At 37.0% G+C, this 21,219-nt stretch overlaps 1 protein-coding gene across 1 annotated transcript in view; it reads left to right on the forward strand.

The window, feature by feature from the left end:
- Positions 1-14,600, forward strand: part of Fmn2 (formin 2) — a 275,933-nt gene extending 261,333 nt beyond the window's left edge. The window contains exons 17-18 of the mRNA XM_047520535.1: positions 13,092-13,173; positions 14,250-14,600. Of these exons, the coding sequence (XP_047376491.1) occupies positions 13,092-13,173; positions 14,250-14,276 (109 nt within the window). The 3' untranslated portion in view covers positions 14,277-14,600. The remainder of the gene's footprint in view (positions 1-13,091; positions 13,174-14,249) is intronic.
- Positions 14,601-21,219: the final 6,619 nt, after the last annotated feature.

The raw sequence follows: 21,219 nt of genomic DNA on the forward strand, positions 1-21,219 counted from the left end.
ACCCTGAATTCTGCCCCACCTTCTTCCTTCTGAACTTAGGACTTGTCTGCATACTTTACTGAGGTCATTCAACATATAAATGGAGGTGTGAACAAAAACACATCTCAACCCTGATGGAGCTTTTGTTATCACAGGAACAGATCATCAATAATTATATGCTGGGCCCTGCAAAAAATAAGAGTACAGGTCAAGGAAAGCCAGGGTTATAGGAGGTGGTTTGTTTTATATAAATTAGTTAGGCAGTATATCTCTGAGCAGTGGTATATAAGTAAGGACTTGAAAGAAGTTAGGGAATTAACTAATTGAAATCTGGAGGAAAAACATTCAAGACAAGAAGCAGCAAGTACAAAGGCTGAGGGAGAAGTACATTTAGTATGGAGGCTAAAGTGGCTGAAGCAGAGCAAGCCAGAGGAGAGAGGTAAAAGAGCAGTTCAGGGACAGAAGGTGCAGTCCGGTAGAACATGTGAAAACAGGACTTTGAGAAGGAGGGCATACAGGAAGAGCCACAGATGCTGCTGCTGCTATTGCTAGCATGAGGAAGATGAGGGCTGAGAATTGACCTTTGGCTTTGGAATCTTGGAGGAATTCAGAGCCACAAGTGCAGTCTCTGTTGGGGGGTTAGGGACAAATGCCTGATTAAATGGGAGAAGAGGAAGTAGAGACAACCAGTATGAGTATGGGCAACTCTTTTGAGGAGTTCCTACATGAAAAGAACTTCAACCAAAGGGCATTTAGCTGGGAAGGGGAGTGGATTAAGGTTTTTGTTTTTGTTTTTTAAGTGGGGATGGTGGGATAAAAGGCATATTTGTAGCTGGATAGGAATAATCCAGTAGAGGAAAAATTGTGACCCTTGCTCTCCCTTAATTAATGTGTGTGTGTTCCTTGATCCATCCCTGCCTTGTATCTCCCACATCTTATTCCTTAATTAAGCCATTCTTCCTCTTGCATAATTCTTAGCCATTTTGATATAAATAGCTTTGTTGTGCTGTTTTATGAGTTTTTCAGGGAGGAAACTGGATAAACTCTCTATAACCTAGTTCCTAGTCTTTGAGTTTCTCCCAACCACCCAAAAAAAGTCTCTCTAAAAAACTGAATACAAATGATCTATACAATTCATCCTTGCTAGAAAAGTGCCAAAACAAAAACCACAATATAAATCCCAGCTGAACTAACTTTATATCTCACTAGTTATAATCAAAACTTTTCTGAGCCACATGCAAAAAAGGAAGAAAAATCATAGAGATTAAGAAAATATCTTAGCACAGGTAGAAATAGTAAAAGGATGTTTGTATGATATATGTCAAATGTAGTGTATAGCAATACTTCCCTATAATAAAGGATGAACTTTGCCGTAAAATATGGTTCTTGGCCATCACACATGGCAGGAATTTGTTTTATTTACTCTCATAAGTTTGTGGTACTAGTGACTATTTTTTTTTAGCATTTTTAAGAGATCTAAAATATCCTTGATATGTACAGAATGAAGATGACCATTTTATAGGATTTGGATAAAGGGCACATCAGCTGAACCACTTTTGTAAATTTCATGGAAAACCAAGTCTATCATGAATTAAATGATCCATGAGAAAAACAAACCCATTTTTTTCTAAGTCAAAGATTTAAAAATATTAGTGATGAACAATGTGATTAAGAGCATAAACATCCTAATATGTATGCCAACACAAATATTGCAATTTTTAGAGATTACTGAACTTATTAAAAAAAAGTTACGAAGATAAGTTCTAAATAGTACCTTGGTGCTATTTCGTGCTCCTCATCTTGGTGCTATTTAGAGGGTGTGTGTATTTTTTTTTTCCTTATACCATATTAAATTCCTTACGGAACACTGTGAGAGACAGCATACAATTCAGGCTCTTTTAACAAAACGGAAGGTGAGCCTTGCTACGAATTTCCTTTTATAGCTGCACAGAAAATGGACATTTGCAGGGTTTGCCCGAGACACCACCGATCTCAGTTTTTCAGCTAAGTCTGTTATGATTTGAGATTATAGAGGAATTATGTTACCTCTCTAAATGTCTGGGGTTTTTGTTTGTTTGTTTGTTTGTTGTTTGTTTTTCCATCCAGACTTTAACCTTGTATCAGTTCAAATCATCAAAAAACCACATGGTGTTTTTGAGGCCTTAATGATTTTCCTCTCCTTAGAAATACCTTCTCTAAGTTCAAATTTCATCTCAGTTTATATTGAGGGTTTTTGCTAAAAAATGTTCCACTGAGGGGCTGGGGTTATAGCTCAGTGGTAGAGCTTTTGCCTCCCACGTGGGAGGCACTGGGTTTGATCCTCAGCACCCCATTAAAAAATAAATAAATAAATAAAAGTATTGTTTCCGTATACAACTAAAACTATATTTTAAAAAAAGTTCCACTGAGAAATCTATCTCATATATTTTAAAAGTCTCAACTACAATTTACATTCCTTAGAGAAATGTTAAAAATTTCTAGAAAGTAGGATCTCAAAAATGTGTGAAAGTTTTGTCACCTTCAGAAAAATCTTACATGCTTCCCTTTTGCAAAGAGGAACACCTGTAGCCTATTGTGTTTCCATTATGACTGCCTGAAGAGTTCGAAATGTGTTCAATTATAGAGCTTCTCTCCCATACTTGATAAAACACATTGTTTACTAAGCGGTTTCTTTTTAAGAAAAAAAGGTTGAACTGAGACATTTTTATTTGTTCAGTTATGAGATTCAATCTCTTACATTCAGGTGGTTCTATAATAACAATATAAATAACAAATGGATATAATTAATATAAATATGTATAGTATTTAATCTGAAATACATATATACATATATTGATATTATTAAGAAACTCACTAAATGAAAAATAGGAAGGTAGTGATGGCTGTATATTCATTAAACAGTGCAAATGTTGCTTTTGTTTGTTTTTAAATTTTCCCAGTCACTATACTGTCCTCCAAGGCAAGGATTCTCAAAATGTGGCTCCTAGACATATAAGTCTACCTTGGGACTTGTTACAAAGCACATTCTTGACTGTCTTTCTAGATCTACTGCTCCTGGGTAGGAATCAGCTATCTGTGTTTTAATAAACTTTTCTCTGCACACTTAAGAACCATTGTTGTAGGTCTTGGGTAATAAGCTGAATATCATATAAAACTCCTGCTTGTACCCCCGCCTTCCTCCTTGCAATCCTGTAATCTCCCTTTCATCTTTCCCATGTTTATGCCTAACTTAGTTGGTGGTTGAAACTAAAGCTATGGTGGTAGATTGTCTGGATTTGTCTGAATTTGAACTACAGACTTGTCACAAATTGGTATATGACCCTGAGTGAGTTATTTGATTATTTTAAGTGTCAGTTTCCTCATCTGTAAAAGTCATTGGATAGTATCTACCTTATAGTTTAATGCAAGATGTAAAGGAGATAATGTCTTTAAACATTCTTAGCTCAGGGCCTGGCACATAATAAGTTCTCAGTAGGTGTTAACTGCTATTGGGATGAGCCAGGCCCTGTGATGGGCATGGAAGACAGAAAGGATTTTGCCTTCAAGGAGTTTATATAGTAGTTTCTTTAGGATGCTTATTCTGTGGAAGATTCTCTGAGGGGAAGGGATAATGACCTTGGGAAATAAACTGTAGATTATCTGTTCCAAAATACTCTCCATTATAGTGATACCATTTTTATGGTACTAATAGCCAGACATTAAGTCCATGATTCTGAACCCATTTTAGACTCTGAAGTTAACCAAATCTGAATTCTTTTGTTCATTTTTTTATTTTGTCATTGCAAGAACTTCTGTGAATTCAGGGATTAAAATAACCTCTATATAGATTTTACCAGTTGATTATGTTTCAACCCTCCTCAATGAGACACACTTTTAAAAAGGAATGTAACCATATGTAAAGTTACTGTTATCTTCTTTGAGTATATATTTTCACTGTAAATTCATCCAGTATTTTATTTTATTTTTGCAATATTGGGGATCAAATCCAGGGGTGCTATACCACTAAGCTAGATCCCCAGCCCTTTTTATTTTTGTTTTTATTTTGAGACAGGGTCTCCCTAAGTTGCCCAGGCTGACCTTGAACTTGCAATCCTTCTGCCTCAACCTCCCAATTTGCTGCACTTGCAGATGTGCACTGCCATGCTGACTTAAGTATCTTCTCATAAAGCCATCTTTTCTCTGTCTGGTTCACCAAGATCCCATGAGAGATTCCTTAGACGTCTCATTAAAATGAATATGTATATTACAACTATGTTATTTATCTTTTCACAAAGCTCTTTTGATATGATTTCATGTTGTATCAGTTTCCTTATAATCATATACTGAACGCAAAATCAGTTTCAAGGTGGAAGAAGTGTGATACCCTAACCTCTTCTGTGGTTTAAATTTCACGTATATTGATTCAAATTAAATTGTTATTTACAGATGGAATTTGACAGTAAATTGGTAAAAAAGGTTAAGTCAAAATTCTGACTAGTTTAAACAATGTGAATTGGACATCTAGATGCATTGCTGAAGAGATTGCAAAAGTTAAAGAGATTCCAATCAAAGCTCAGTTAGTTAACAAAATTTACCCCTGTGATTTCATAAGTTAGTTGTAATTTTCCTTAACATCATCATTCACTCATTGGGTCAGCTATTTTTCAAATATCTAGTGAATACTAACCTCTGTGATCTTTAATGTTATGCTCTGGGAATGTAAAAATGACTGTATGCAATCACTCAACTCAAGGAACTTGCTATTTAGCAATGGAAATAGATAGAACAGATAGTTGAAGTAAATAGCCATAGATCTTTCTTAAAATAAGAATCTGAACACAATTATGTAAAAGTATAGAGTATTGCATCAATAAACCTTCCTGGAGACTTTTCCTATAGGAAGCTAATTTTGAGCTTAACTTGAAGGACTCACGGAGAGCACAGGAAGACAAAAAGAAAATGGGCATTCCCTTGGGACAGATTAAGCAAAAATGCCCCCTAGGGGTGGAGGTGGTTCTCTAATATTGGAGAATAAAGGGAAATTAGTTTAGTCGGAGCCAGACTGCCAGCGGCCTTGCATACCTCACTAAGGAACTTGATTTTTTCTTGGCAAATGAATGAGGAGCCCAGATGATTCCCATGTTTGTGAAGGATGAGTTAGACCAGCCTGGAAATCAGTCTACAACGGATGGCAGTGGTCCAGCTGACGTAAGAAGTCTTGACAAACAATCAGGGACAGTGGAATTAAAGAGGTTGGGACAGATTTTTAAAATCATTGCTGAGGAATAATTAATAACAGAACTTGTTAACCATTTGTGAATGCATCAAGGCCCTGGTAAAGAGGAAGAGAGAATTCTGAGGATTATCTGGGAACTGATGAATTTTATGAGAGTTATGATCTTAACCAGGGCCCAGGTGGATAAGGGGGAGAATGTCAACTAGGACCTGGAGCCTGGGTTAAAGGTAAAAGCTAGAGGTATAGCTCTAAAAGCCTTTTGGCCTAGAAATGACAGTTGAAATTACAAAATGGAAATTTCCTACACATACCATGGAGTCAAGATTAGGGTCCTGGGGGGAAAATGGCATGTGAGGGAAATCAAGAAGCAGCAAAAGAGATTAAAGAACCATGTCCAGAAAGTTGGAAAACTCCCTGAGGACCAAAGGATAAGAGAATTGAAGGAATTAGAGGTTTATTAACCATTTCAGTGTAATTAGTGTAGTAGAGGATAGTAAAGATGAGAAAAACAGATGGTAGATTTGTCAGGAAAGTGTTGATGGCTTTTTTAAATAAGCAAGAGGTAGATGGGAATAAGGATTTATGTATATATATGACTTTTTATTAAGACACAGAAGCATTTATTCATTTTAATGTATCCATAGTCGTTCCAAAATTACAGGTAGAAGTCATCATACCTGGGATGGCTTATCTATAAATTATAATGTTCTGGGTCTTAAATAATCTTAGCCAGTCATCAAAGAGATTCAGACTATAAGGAATTAATTCAACTCCTTTAACATATTTTTCTTTTGAATGAATGATTCCTCCATCTCTTTTCACCATATGTATCCCCCAAAATAGTTTCAGGAAACCATGATACATGTAATCTCTGCTTATCAGCTTTATATTCATGAGAGAAATACATCTACAGTTTTGAGGAAAAAAGTATAGAACATGCATACCTAACTGTCATGAAATCATAGATTTCAAACTACAACTATTCCTGGAGATTTAGATCTTATTGTTCATAAAAGTGGCAGACTTGCTTCATTTGTCACTGGAAAGTGAGTGGAATACATTGTATGCAAAGCCTGTGCTGGCCCTGTGCTCCAGGATTTCACAGAACAATGTCCTGCTGCACTTGCTGTGTATTACTATTCCTGTTGTCCCGGCACTTGCTTCAAGCACTACAAACATCTGTTTAAAGCTTGATTTTCTTCCTGTCAGGAACTACGTTGTGCTTATTTTAATTGTTATGTGTCACCACATGAGGTGCAAATGCAGTGCTTTCTCTGGAAAAGGTAAAAACTCTCAGAAATGAGATTTCAAAATATGTTCCTGAGAAAGCTTAAATTCTTTTTATTTGGGGAAATGCTAAGTGACATTTTGGTTTATTTTGTTTTCCTTGTATCTCAGAGGTTTTGTAATTTTCTATGTATGTGTTTTAAGTCATTCAAGTTATAAAGAAGAGAAGTCAAAGCCAGGAATAAATACCCCAATTCATTTTTAATTCCACAAGGCATCTAATACCTATTTCTGTCTTCATCTTGAGAGAGACCGGTAGCTGGCACTCCTAACCAACCTTTATCTAACCCCCCCCCCTCTCACTGCCTCCTCCTTTGGATACAAAGTTTTTAACTTATGGGCAGATCTAATGGTGCTGTGTTTTAGTGCATTGTGAACTGAGAGTAATGATGAATTATGTCTACTCTTAGCTTTCTGTATCAGGACTCCGACCAGTGACATCGCTGCTCTGTGCTGCACCTAAATCTCTTGTAAAGCCTGTATACTCCAGGGACAAAAGTGTTGTTCTCAGCAAGATGAGCAGGAGCCTGTAGGAAATGCCTCTATCTGCCACAGATATTTATATAGACAAAATTATTGATGTTTAGTGGCAGGAGGATGGTTCCCTTTCTCACTGGATTGAACGATGGGAACATATCTGTTTTCTTGATAAGACTGTGGCCAGCCCCATGTTTGGTCTAGAAGGTAGATGAACTGCCTGCTGGCTGCAGGGATGTCTGCTTTGTTTTCTCTGTATCTTTGCCAGAGTGTATCTTCCTTTTTCATCTCAAAAACTGTTTTTAAACTTAATCACACTGAACTTTTTGTATATGTTTGCCTGACAATAAGTGGGTCTGTGGCTAGAGAGGAGAATGCAGAGCAAAATGCATCTTTATTAGGAGATAAATGAAAAACCACTTTCTTTGTTTAGAATAACCAGGAGTGTAAGTGAACCCAGTTATAAAAAGGACACAACTGGAGAAACATTTTTTTGAGAAAATAAAAGGAGTAATGTGCATTTAAAACAAGTTTTAACAAAACCTATAGCAACTATTTTTAATTCTCTTGCATCTGTTTTACCTATGACATTGTGAAGTTTGAAAATCTTCTGATTCTCCTAGAATCAAATTTTCTTTGCTTAATAACATCTAAGCTTAAGATCCTAAAACAAACTGAAGCTGTTCCTACTTGACTACTTGAAATAGATTGACTACTCGAAGCAAACTCGAAATAGATTATTTAGTTTCTTTAGGTGACATTTGGAACTTTATTTTTTAGAAGACCAATTTTGTATAAGAAGCTTTAGAGTAAATTTAATATTTTAAACTTTCATAATTAAAGATGGTTTTGTTTTATCCAGGTTTTGTTGTTGTTGTTTTCGGGGGGTGGGTGTTTTGTTTTGTGTTTTTTGGCTTTTTGTTTTTGTTTTTGTTTTTACCTAGAAAACAGTTTCAACTGGAGGACAACCTCACTGTCATATTCCCCCACCAGAGCTTTGTGGCTTCTCCTGTCACTGGGACTCTGTGGCATCATGAACTCTGTCATTATCAATTATGGGTGTCATGCTTTTTTTACCTTGATGAGCTTGAATTTCAAGTTTTATATTCTTTCCAGCATTACTTTCTATCTGCACAGACAAGCTGTTGAACAAGCAGATTGAATGGTGCAAGATGACTAGGTATACAGTGTCTAAGAAATTTATATTCTTTAAAATGTAGGGGTGTGACGCCCTGCCTATCTGAAAGTCAGCCCTCCTGCCTCCCTAGCCTCCCAAACGCAGCTGTGTACCCTGAATTATGTGGGAGTTGGGGTAGGGGAGGTGTGCAGAAGCCCTGTAGCAGCTAAAATTACTTCCCACAAGTCCAGGAAATCCATTCCTTTAGCGAGAACTTAACTCAGCATCTTATTCTAACTGGAGACACCCTTTAAGTCAGCTTAGTTATCTGGTTTTCTCCTCTGGGGAAAATAGAAATTGTGACAAGGAAATGGAGGATCTACTCACGACAGGCACGCTGGCGCTGGAGAGAGGGATTGCAGCCCTCCATCCTAGGAAGAAAGAGAAGACATCAGAAGTACACACAGAGCTGGCAAAGCACAGTGTCCAGCTATTGCACAGGCACCTTGTGTATCTTAGGAGACCTTAGGAGGGTGGCCCTGTATCATGGCACACTGTGACAGTGATGTGCACAACAGTGAAATTGGGCTACAAGTAAATCGTCTGTTTATGGAAAGGGAATAATTGATTTTTGTTTCAAAAAGACTATTTGAAACTTACATAAAGATTGGTCCTTGAAGGCAACAAGTTTTCATTATCTGAGAATCACACATTCATTCATTCCTCTCACCTTTTGAGCATTGCCAGAGTGAAACTTTAGTTTTGGACAGAAATTGTTTTTCTGATACCTGGTTACCTGCTTTTTGTCAAACCTGATTCCATAAGTCTTTTGTCCATGATTTCCTATAATTAAACATTCCTTTAAAAAATAAAAAATGCCTCATTTTTGTTGGTTCCTCTTAGTCTTCTATTTAAGGAATACCTTTGAAATTTATTGATCATAGTTTTCTTTATTTCTGAAATTTCATAGACAAAGATTGCAGAAAAAAAATGTTAACATAAAAATTTATGGCCATTATCTACTATTAATATCCCTCTCCTCCTTCTAAAAGATAATGCTTTATTTTCTGTTTTCTAGTCTCTGATTCCTGTGTGGTTGTTGTCTTCCAAAATCTTTAAACATGATGAATGAGGAGTTTCTTTTCCATATAATAGGATTTGATCTTGCTTATATTTTCCTTCTACTATCTAGATTGCTGATTGGAAGTCAACTGTTAAAATGACCCTATTATAGATGTCATCCTAAAATTTTTAAAGGTTCTCTAATAGGGTAAAAGCTTTTTTGTTTGTTTGTTTTTGTTTTTTGGTACTAGGGATTGAGTCCAGGGGCACTTTTCCACTGAGTACATCCCTAGTCCTTTTAATTTTTTATTCTGAGACAGAATCTCACTAAGTTGCTAAGGTTCTTCCTAAATTGCTGATACTGACCTCAAACTTGGAACCATCCTGCCTCAGCCTCCTGAATCAGTGGGATTACAGTTTTACACCACCAAGCCCAGCTTAGGGTGAAATCTTGATTAACAAATGCCCCATTGGTGTGAATACAACCACATGAAAATATATGTACTTCCACGTATTGTGCACAAGGGCTATGTCTCCTAGAACATCCATAGACCCCATCTAGACTGGAAGTTAAACTCAAATGCAGGTGAAATTTGGAAGTCTTCAAAACTGCCATGGGTTCCTCTCTCAGTATACCTTCTCTGTTTGTGTTAACTGCTTTCTCTCTGTGTAAATCTCTTTTTATTTCCTTCCTCCATCCTTCTTCCAAAGTTACCATACTGGTGATTCTTATTTATTTGAAATTTATCTTTGCAAAGCCTTTTCACTTTAAACTTTTGATGTTGACTTGCGAAATGAACGTCTTTTTCCTGCTCGGTTTCAGAAACATTAGACATCATTGAATGAGGGGTGGGGCAGGAGGAAAAAGGGTGGAATGCGCACAGGCAGTTACTCAAAAGACCCAAAATGGCAACTGGGAAAACCCTCCACCATAGCCCATGTAGGAAGACACCAAAATCTACCGTTGGCTCAGGCCTCTCTGTACTGACCTCTCCTTCATTATTTTTCATTTTTCTGCCAACTCTGGAAGCATGTCTGACCTCCAGGGACACTTTTTTTTTTTTTTTTTTTTTTTTTTCCTGTCTCAAGTGTGGAAAAAAATTTCTTATTGACAGAGTTGTGTTGAAATAAAATTGGCATTTGGAGGAAGCAGCATTTGCTAAGAAACTTAGGAGTGGTGGGAATCATGGTGCTGAAGTGAGCAAATTTTGACAGTCTGGTAAAACAGAGAAGGATAAGGAAGCCTTGTTGTCCTCTGAGGTCAGTTCAGATGCACAGCTGGACTTCAGACTACAGTTTCTCAAAGTGGTGCTTACAGGCTACCACCATCACATTCTCTTCTGATACTGTGAATGCATAACACAGGGCCTAGGTCAGAATGTGTATCAGTGGGTCTGGAGAGCTGCATTTTAACAGATTCTCCATGAATCTTCTCATTAAATTAAAAAGTGGCCTGTTTGTGATTCTGGTGCTCAGTTCTCCAGCCCCTCAAGTCTTTTGTGTATGCATCTCCAGAGACACATACTCTAGAGGAGACTGACTCCCCCACATCAGATATATAAGAAACTGAGGCATAAACCAGAGCACCAGTTTGAACTTTGCATCCAGTAGTGTGGGGATCCTTTAGCAGCAGAAGGGGAAACTGTTCACTGTTGGTGAGGCTCAGTACATTCCTTGACTCTTTGCATATGTTCTTCTGTAAGTCTTATTTCTTTTCTTTCACCCTCAGACCCATTTTCAGCTTTCTGAGGAAAGTATGAACAATTAAGATTTATCTTTTAAACAAGGCTCACTTGTCATCATTCTCCAGAAAGATTTTCATAGCCCCTGCCCACCAACCCCAGGAACGTCCTCTGGAACAGTCATACCTGACACAAAACTAGGTGGTTGCCTTCAACGCACCATTGTCATTTGCTTACTTATGTGTGTCTCTCTCCTGTTAGATAATGAATTTAATTGTCCTTATAAAATGGAGTTGCACCCAGACCCTGACCTGGAGTTACTACTTCATAAATGATTGTCAAATAAATGGCGAAGCTTAAACAGCTTGTGAGGTTCCTTGACGCACATTCTCCTCCGTTTTCATCATCTCTGCCATAAAGAATCAGAGTATTTGGTTTTATGCAAAATTAAATATGTTTGTATTAGATTCATCTTCCTGTGATCCTCATAAAAATGTGTTTTGAGAACAAAATAAATAGGATAAGGAGAAAATTAGGATACTTGGGGAATCTAAATACTTACAAAGTAAAATTTCTTAAATACCATGAAATGCTTTCAAGAACTCCAAGTAAATTTAAGAGGGGATCGACTGGATTTTGACTAAGTGCTGAAAAAAAGTGTCCTTAATTCCCTATCCAAATACTTCAGTTTAAATTTACTGGTAGCTATTTCTGAGGAAGACAGGGACTCTGCAATCCTTAGTTTGTTATAAAGAAAATGTTTTTGTGGTCAGATGTTTAGAGGAAGGATTAAAGGCAATTTATGGCTTGGGTTGAAAGTAATAAAAGTGGTAACAATGGAGTGTCGTCTAAACTGTCATCATATTCTGGAATTACTAACAGTATCAACCCAACAGGCATTTTATATCTAAAAGGAATTACTTTCATTTGTCATGCTTTAAGGTAAACTGTAGCATCAATCTTGAGTTGCTAACCTGAACTGTTTGTTTCATTCTATTGTTTAAGAAGAGGAGTGAGTTAGTTGCAGAGGAGATGAATTCAATCAGTGGACCATTTGCCACAGGGCCCAAGAAATATATTTATAATTCTTCTATTTCAGGAAACTATACTGCAAAGTCTACATAAAATGTATTTTCTTGAGATTAAACTGCAGCCTGTTCAGTTTCTCCAGAAATACTTCAGTTTTAATTCCCATCGGGGGAAAAAATCACAAGAATAAAAAATTAAATTAACCTGAGAAGTTACATTTTTTCTTGTAACACCCCTTTTTATTAAGAGTCCCAGTTTACAGATTCCTTGTTGTTTGTTTAATTAAAGTAATCATAACTTTTTATAATGTCTTACAATTCATAAAGACTTAAAATGAATTCTATTTAGTCTTTGTAACAATTGTGTGTAGTAATAATGTAATATGTTTCTGTGTGATTGAGCCCTTCTATTATTTGAAGGAGTCCCAAGGTTCAGTGTTAGAACATTACCAGTGTCAAATACCAATGCCAAGTAATGCAAGATTTATCTCCAAGCAGCATCCTTTCTGAACTATACCTCTGGTAACTCTAGCGCTAGTTTCCTTGGAATGTATATACAAAAAGAAAACATAGAAGTGTTAAAATTTTATTACTATTCACTCTTTTCTCTTGCCAATTAAATGATGATTGTCTCCTATGTTCGATGAAGTTCAGTTTTTAGGAACTGCCCAACTATTATTTGCAGATTACTTTTATGTATAGGTAAGTTTAGTATAGACAATGAGTCTAAAATAGTTTTAAATAAGAATAATCTTAATTAGGCAATTCTTCTGATTTATGTTATGGTGCCAAGCCTATGTATGTAATAGAGAGCTGATCTTAGGACTCACTCTCATCCAGAGATAGAGACCCTCTGCTTGAATAAGCCTCAATGGCAGTGGCAGTTGATATTTTAAAGTCAATGTCATGCAATCTCCCTTTGCCAGTGGTATTTTTCTGATAATTAAAATTCTTTTTTAGGGTGGGAGTACCAAGGATTTAACTCTGGGGCACTTGACCACTGAACCACATCCCCAGCCCTATTTGGTATTTTATTTAGAGACAGGGTCTCACTGATTTGCTTAGTGCCTCTCTTTTGTTGAGGCTCACTTTGAACTCTTATTGTTCCTGCCTCAGCCTCCTGAGCCACTGCACCCAGCTGATGATTCAAATTCTTAATGAGTCATGTTGTTCTCCGAATATAAGATGGATTGTAGTAATTTTTGTAGATTGCTCTTTAAATAAATTGTCTTCTTCCCTCTCAGAGTAAAAGAAGCTGAAGAGGTGTGTAGGCAGAAGAAAGGAAAATCACTGTATAAAATAAAACCAAGACATGACTCTGGAATTGTAAGTATTTAACTGTTCTTCCTCTTTTTTTTTTTTTTAACTTGTGCTTTTCTTTGTCTTTGGAACCTTGTCTTCACAGTACATACAAGCTTATGTAATAATACTTTACTTACTTTCCTCTTAAGTTTCGATAAGTGATGAGCTTCTGATTCCAAGAATCTCCTTTCTTTTTGCCTAAAACTTTAAACAGACTCAGCAAGTTAAGAGAATCTCAGTCTTCTATATTTGAAACTTCAGAATTAAGATGACTCTACTAAGTGTGTGCATATATGTGGACATGTGAACATTACTCAGGGGGTATGAAGCCATCTTACACTTTCTTCATTTCACGGGCATCAGGGACAAAGGCTGTATTTGAACCCAGAGTGCCTGGGATATGGGATTCACTGTGTTGGGATCTGAAACACAACGGGAAATGCTACGTGCAGCATTGTGCTTTGCCCAGGGTGCTCAGACCTCTTCCATAACCTAGCAGCTATACAGAGTTGGCTGGCTGACAGCTGTTGGTCCATAGACTGAGTTTAACAAACTAATGATTTCTTCTTACCCACTCCCTCCCTTAAAATAAAATTTCAAGTTGCACACCCCAGGAGAGGAGATCTTGGTTAAAAGGACAATTTTTTCCCTGTGATAATTTAGATGTTTTGATGAATGTTTTGATTGTCACTTGCTACCAATGTAAGTAAATGGTGCTGTTTTTTCTTGTTTTTGTTTTTTTGTTTGTTTGTTTGTTTTTTGCGGTGCTGGGGATTGAACTCAGGGCCTTAGTGCTTGTGAAGCGAGCACTCTACCAACTGAGCTATCTCCCCAGCCTAAATGGTGCTGTTTTAAGTGAGAAGTTGAATTACATCTTCAGATAGGAGCATTTTGAATTGGATTAGGGAATGTAGTCTAATTGGAAAAGACATGATAAATTGAGATATGATTAAACAGCTCTATTAAGAAAAAAGTTAGGGATTAAATCTTCATTTGAAATGAAATGAAAAGGGCTACCTTTTGGGCTACTCTGAATACCTTTCCTTTTTAATATTTACGCTTTTCTGACTACAACTGTTATCTGTTGTATTTATTTTCAGAAAGCAAAGATAAGCATGAAAACATGAACCATGAATGGCAGAATGAAAATGTGTCATTATAACAACTTCCAGAAAATTCAGCTGACCTGAGGGTGGGAAGAAAACTACATCATTCTGATCATTTTTCTTCTTAACCTTTTAGTTTATAGTTTAAGTGCAAAGAAACACTAGTGTTTTTTCCTGTTGTTGTTTTGTAGTCTTCCTATCCCCTCAGTTCCCTCCAATGTGTATAATACCATTCTTCAATGAAATAATAGGACATTTAACAGAGATCACTATGTGCAATACTGTATTTAGTGTTTCTATTTCAATTTTTTAGGATGTTAATTTATATGAAAATAAAATGAATAATTAAACATTTCTGTGTCTGTTGTGTGCTTATTGCATAAGTTTGCCTGGAAAATGTGACCCTTATAATTATCATTTAAAGGGGGAGGGATAAGGAAAGGAGGGAAAGTAAGTTATCCTGCACATTCACATGTATAAAACATCTTGCATACTATTTCAGGGATTTAAAAATTTAAGTCCAGCAGTGGTGCCTAAATAAAATATCCTGATAAAATATTTATTCCATTTTGCCTAAACTAAGATTTCTTCCTGAGTTCCAGAACACCTTCCGGACCTTTTCAGTTAGATGTCTCACTGTACCCTTACAATTCATCATGTGCAAAATCCAGCTCAGCTTGTCCTCTAGCCCTTCCAGACCTGCCCATTCTTTTGTGTTATCTCTCCGTGAACAAAGCCACCACCCACTTGGACACCAGAGTCAGCCCTCACTTCTCATCATCCCTTCTGTCCTGCTCTTCCTCAGCTGCTATGGTTTGAGTGTCCCTAGAAGTTCAAGTGTTTAATCCCTAATGCAGCAGTGTGAGGAGATGGGAAGTATTTGGGTCAACAATATATACTGAAAAATAGTAAATAGTGTCTTCAAGTCATGGATGGAAAATAGTGAATCAAGACAGTTATACCCATATCATTCTTATCAAAGGTGAGATACATGTTCCCAGACATTGAAAATCAAAACAGTTAACTATCCAAAAACCTAACTCAAAAGTTCTGCTAAAGGACACATCCAGTAAGGAAAGTACAAAAGTAAAGTGAAGGACCTCCATATAAGAAATCACATCACAGAAAATGATGGAGTAGATGAAGTCTAGATTGTAAATAATAACAACTATAACTGAGTTTTGTGTTTACAAAGAATACTAACATTTTAGATGGATTACAGAATTGGAGAAATTCAGGCAGTAATTTAAAACACGCTAAGGGTCTTACTTTCATTTATTTAATTCAGTAAATGTTTGCACAGTCATTAATATGTGCCAGAAACTACTATATGCTTTGGGAATAATGGACACAGAAAATGTCCTATCCCTGTGGCACTGACACTCTAGTGGGACAGACAAACCAAAAAATGGTGGAAAATACTGTCAGGCACTATGGCAATTAAGTAGGGTGACCGATAACTTGATCTTCAAACTAGAACACCTTTGAGAATGAAAATGGGTGTATTTTGCCTGTAAACCCTACTTAAGCTAATACTATGACCCCCGTCCAAACTACTGGTCATCCTACATCTGTGTGCTATGTGAGCTTTAATTGCTACAAAGAAAAAAAGGGGGAGAAGATAATAATATTGAATATGTTTAGACACTGTTGCAGAAAAATACAAGAATAAAAAATTAAAGATTGGGGAGAAAAACCTTGTTAATCCAAGGGCAGAAAGATGAGAAAAAATGAAGTATGCTAACAACAGAAATTGTGGATAGTATTTGGGAGATCATGCTGGGGGAGGGAGGAAGAATTGTTATCCACAAGCCCTGAAAATCCTGTGTAACCATTCCTTGAATTTGCCAATTTGTTATTGTCATTTTCACTCCCTAGTCAATTAGTGAACTCAAACTTTGTTAGGTTGTATTTTTCGATTATGGTTTTTCATGAAACATTTTCACTTATACAGTATAATCAAAAGCAATAGGAAGAGGTTTACCATTTTTTAAATGGTGTGAAAGGCAGGGAGATGTTTATCCTTTATCCTCTTAAGAAACAATCCCACAGCAACAAGGAGCAAACTGCAAACTTGATTTTTGATTAAAATGAGAGGTATGGAAAACCCAAACCACAAAATACATGGAAGATCTTCCAAATGTGTGGGTGTGGGAGGAGGGAAAAGAGACAAAGCTCAGAAAAAGCCAGAAAGTCCTTTCTCTAGGGTGGTGTTACACCCTTAGGTGCTACCTCAAACTTCTGTGTTTGCAGTAATGAGCCTTGCTGATCAGGATCAGTATTAGGAACCTTCCTGAATGTGCTGTATTAATTTTCTTTTTTAGCAGAAGAATGCCTATATGAGAAATCAGACAGACAAGTCATTTGCAAGAAGATGTCTATCAATAAGAAGTGTGAGGGAAGAGACCTGAATGAAAGTTGTAAACACTAGAGCAGATTATGCTCTGCCCTGCTTCGTAATGAAATATTTCTCGCTTGAAACACAACCCTATCCTCTTCCAAACCCATATTGCAAACAGATAGCCGATGAACGTAACACTGCTACCAAACCAATAAAGATTATTAGAAAGAGTCTTGTACATCAGGTCATTTGTGAATTGCAATGTAAAAGTAACTACACACCATGTTAGCAAACATCAGGAAGCCCATGAATTTGATGTTTATTATATACTAATACATATATTACATATATATACTATATATGATTATTAGATTGTTGGGATTTTTGTTTTTGGTACTGGGGATTGAACTCAGGGCACTCAACCACTAAGCCACATCCCCAACCCTATTTTGTATTTTATGTAGAGACAGGGTCTCACTGAGTTGCTTAGCACTTCCTCGATTTTGCTGAAGTTGACTTTGAACTAGTCATCCTCCTGCCTCAGCCTCTTGAGCCACTAGGATTACAGGTATGCCCCACCCAGTCCAGCTAGATTATTTTAGTCAGCTTTTTTACTGCTGTGACTAAAAGATCTAACCGGAACAATTTTAAAGGAGGAAAAATTTATTTGAGGGCTCACAGTTTCAGGGGTCTTAGTTCACAGAAGGCTGACTCCATTCCTCAGGGCTCAAGGTAAGGCGGAACATCAGGGCAAGAGTGTGGCAGAGAGAAACAGCTCACATGATGTTCAGGAAGCAGAGAGAGACTCCACTCTCCAGATACAAAATATGGATACCCCAAAGTCATGCCCCCAATTCCCTCCTCCAGTCACACCCTACCACTTCAGTTACCTCTCAGTTAATCCCTATCAGGGGATTAAATCACTGATTCGGTTAAGCCTCACAACCCAATCATTTCTCCTCTGAACCTTCTTGCATCGTCTCACAGGTGAGCTTTTAGAAGACACCTCACATCCAAACCGTAACAATTATATACTTAAAAAAATGAAAATAATGTATTAGAGACAATAATAGGATGTCATAAATTGACTAGGCCAAATGTACAGAAATCAAGAACTCTCACAAATGCAAACAATATTCAGTGGGAAGTTGTAAATAGGAAACAGTTGCGTGTTCGAAAAAGCAAAAGGGCTAGGGGTATAGCTCAATAGTGGAGCATGTGCTTAGCATGTGCTTTGTATGTGTGATAGCCAGGGCTTGACCTCCAGTAAACACCTCCCCCCCAAAAAAATCCAGCAAAACTTTAACAAAAAATCTATAAGAAAATAGTTGAGAAACCCACAAAAAATTTAAAGACACTAACAATAGCAGCCTCCCTAAACCAATGAACTTAATACTATCCAAATAAAAACGCCAATAGGAGAATCTTTTGCAGAGAGGTGAAAGGGAGTGGAGGCCAGGCAAGTAGTAAAGAAGTCAACTTCAAAGTTCATACTTAAAAATCACCAAGAACAGCCTGAAGACCTTGAGGAAAAGATATTGTAAAGAGGAACTGGTCCCTAATTGTTAAATATATTTTAAAGGGACAATTGACGTTTATGATAGCAAAATATTAGAAATGTCTAATGAGGTATTATACTGGTTTTCCAAAAGAAACATTTTATGTATCATATAGAAGATATGAAACATTTTTAGAGGAAAAGAATTTATGAAAAAGCTAGTACCTTTATCGTTTTTGTGTGGAAAAAACCAAGAAGCACAAGAATATGCATAGTGCACTTCCATTCGTGTAAAATGTGTGCAATGTGATTATTGAATTTACAGGAATTCATTTGCATAGGGTATTTCTGAGACACTCAAAAGGAACTGATAATATTGGTTGCTTCTAGGGGAGCAAAACTGTTATTTGGGAGAGTGGAGAATTTTTCACTGTTATTTCCTTTGATTCTTTTGGATTTGGTACAAGGTAAAAAATAAGTCAATATAGAAATAGTTTACATTTAACTTTTGGAAATGTATCTCATTTCAAGTATTAAACTTCACCCATCCAGTCAAATATGTTGAATCAGGGAGACATGTTTGGAGTGGTTTATGGTGTTCCGCGTTACTATAGCAACTCTATCAGATATCCTCCCCAAGGAAGACAGGAAAATTCTCTCACAAGACCACTATGCAGAGCTATTTGGAAGGGTGGCAAGGCAACCCTGTTTTTCTGTTTCTGGAATGAAAAAATAAATAAAGACAAGCTAGAGTGATCTGTAAGCACATTTTCTCCCCTGGTGGTCCCATTTCTACAGTAACATTGGCTTTTTTCTTCACAATAGGCCATTTTGGTACACCTTCTGCAAAATCCCTTTCATCTCAATTTTGAAGTTATTTCATACTGCTCTCATGAACTCTGTGCAAACTGTTTAACTCACAGCTCTATGCCTATCATATACTCTAATGATTTCCAGAGATTAATATCACTTTCTAATCCACACAACAGATCATGGGACAAATTCATACCTTAAGGGCTATGCAATAATAAGAATTGCCTGTTGGTTTTAAGCTTTTGGGGTCAGAAACTTGCATTATATTTAAACCATTTCACAGCAAAGCCATTTTTTAAAGAGATTCACTTAATTCAAACTGACTCCACATGATATTTGTTTTTTTGTATCCACACATATTCTACCTGGTAAATGCTGTCTATAATTTGTCCCCATATCCTTAAACTAGTGAGCCCATATTTTTCAAGCAAAGAGTGAAATCAAAAATTTTAACATTTAGGAGCTGAAGAAATGGCTCCTTTTGGAGAGCGCTCGCCTTTCATGCCGAAGGACGCCGGTTCAAATCCCCTGCCGGGAAAATGAGAGGGAAAAAAAAAAAAAAAAAAAGAAAAAATTTTAACATTTAGTTTACAGAATCCCAGGATAGATCCAGAAATAGATCTCATCAACAGAGTGCCTTTCAGCACATGGAAAAACAGACGTGGGTGCCTATGGTAACACAGTTGTATATGCCAAAGTTCCTTAAAACAAAAATTAACACACACACACACACACACATACACACACACACACAGAGACACACACCATGACAAAAAGAAAAATAGAGAGCAAGAAATTCCAGATATAAATATTTAGATAACTTTCAAACCTTTTTGCTAAAGTTTCAAACATAAAATCTGAAGTTTCCAACCTTAATCAGACCCAATTCATAATTTAGTATACAGTATCCAGCACCTCCCCATCCACCACCCTGCAATAAATTGGTATTTGCATTCTTTTGAATAGATAAGTTTTCTTCAATAATGCCCTGACACCAGAATTTTATAGATAAAGTTGGTTGTTATGAAGATTTTATGTGTACCTACCTAGTTTATTTTGATCTTGTTTTGTTTTGTTTTGTTTTGTTCCAGAAGAGATTTTGCTACGTTTATCACACTGCCGGTGAATGCTGGGCTCAAGCGGTCCTCCTTCCTCAGCCACCTAAGGACCTGGTGCCACAGGCACACACGACAGCATCAAGCCATATGCCTAGTCAGTGAACACACCTTCCGGAATGTGAACTGGGGATGGGGCTTGGACCATCAGGAAGACATGGCATTACCCAAAGAGCAGAAGGATAGGATGGTTGTTGCTAGGAAGGAGAAGCACAACTGAAATTCTCTGTGGCAACAAAGATATACACGGAGAGTGAGAGGGAGGGCTTGATGCACTGTGTCCAACAAGAGGAGAGATATTGAAATGCAGTACTGGAAAGTTCCACTTTTTATATCAGGGAGTAAGTAAGTAGTTTATCTGAGCAATGGTACTAATTTCCTCCGATGTTTCCCCCTCCTACTCTTTTGAAGAAGTATTTTCTAAGGTTACTTTGCCCTCTATTTCTCTACTCCCTGTCTTAGAATACTCATCTATTCTCATGAATTTAGTCATGATTTTTTGCTTTTATGTCTGCTTCTCCATATCTACCTTCTCATTCAGATCCAATTCCTATTTCTTCAGATGTAGGGAAATTTTTATTCAGATTATTTCACTCTTAATGCAGATCTAACAGTGATTAAACACACACACACACACACGCACATACACACACACTCATCATCATCATCATCATCATCATCGTCATCATCATCATCTTCTAATACCCAGTCCTCACTTACACTGGGCTCCCATTACTTATACTCCTCTGTAGACACCACATTCTGCAAATATTTCCTGTAATTATCTTTTCCTTTCGAATAAAATTCTATAACCAGGTCTGGCTCTATTCATCAGCCTATATATGGATCTAGATCATGTTCCTTCCAATTGCCTTGCATATTGTGGCTGGAATAAGACTTGATCAAATCTGTCAGTGATTTTCTACTATTTTATTTAGAGACAGAGTCTCACTGAGTTGCTTAGTGCCTCGCTATTGCTGAGGCTGGCTTTGAACTTGAGATCCTTCAGTCTCAGACTCCTGAGCCACTGCGATTATAGGTCTATATTTTATTCTCCATCTCCTCCCTCTTCCCATACCCACTACTCTGCCCAGATACCAGGTTCAGTACTGATGGACCCAATCCATCTCACCCCATCTTCTAATCCCCACTCCCAAATGAATTTTTCAATGAGAGTTGCCCTCAATCAGGCCTGCA

Source organism: Sciurus carolinensis, chromosome 12 (assembly GCF_902686445.1).
Source record: "Sciurus carolinensis chromosome 12, mSciCar1.2, whole genome shotgun sequence".
Classification (NCBI taxonomy): domain Eukaryota; kingdom Metazoa; phylum Chordata; class Mammalia; order Rodentia; family Sciuridae; genus Sciurus; species Sciurus carolinensis.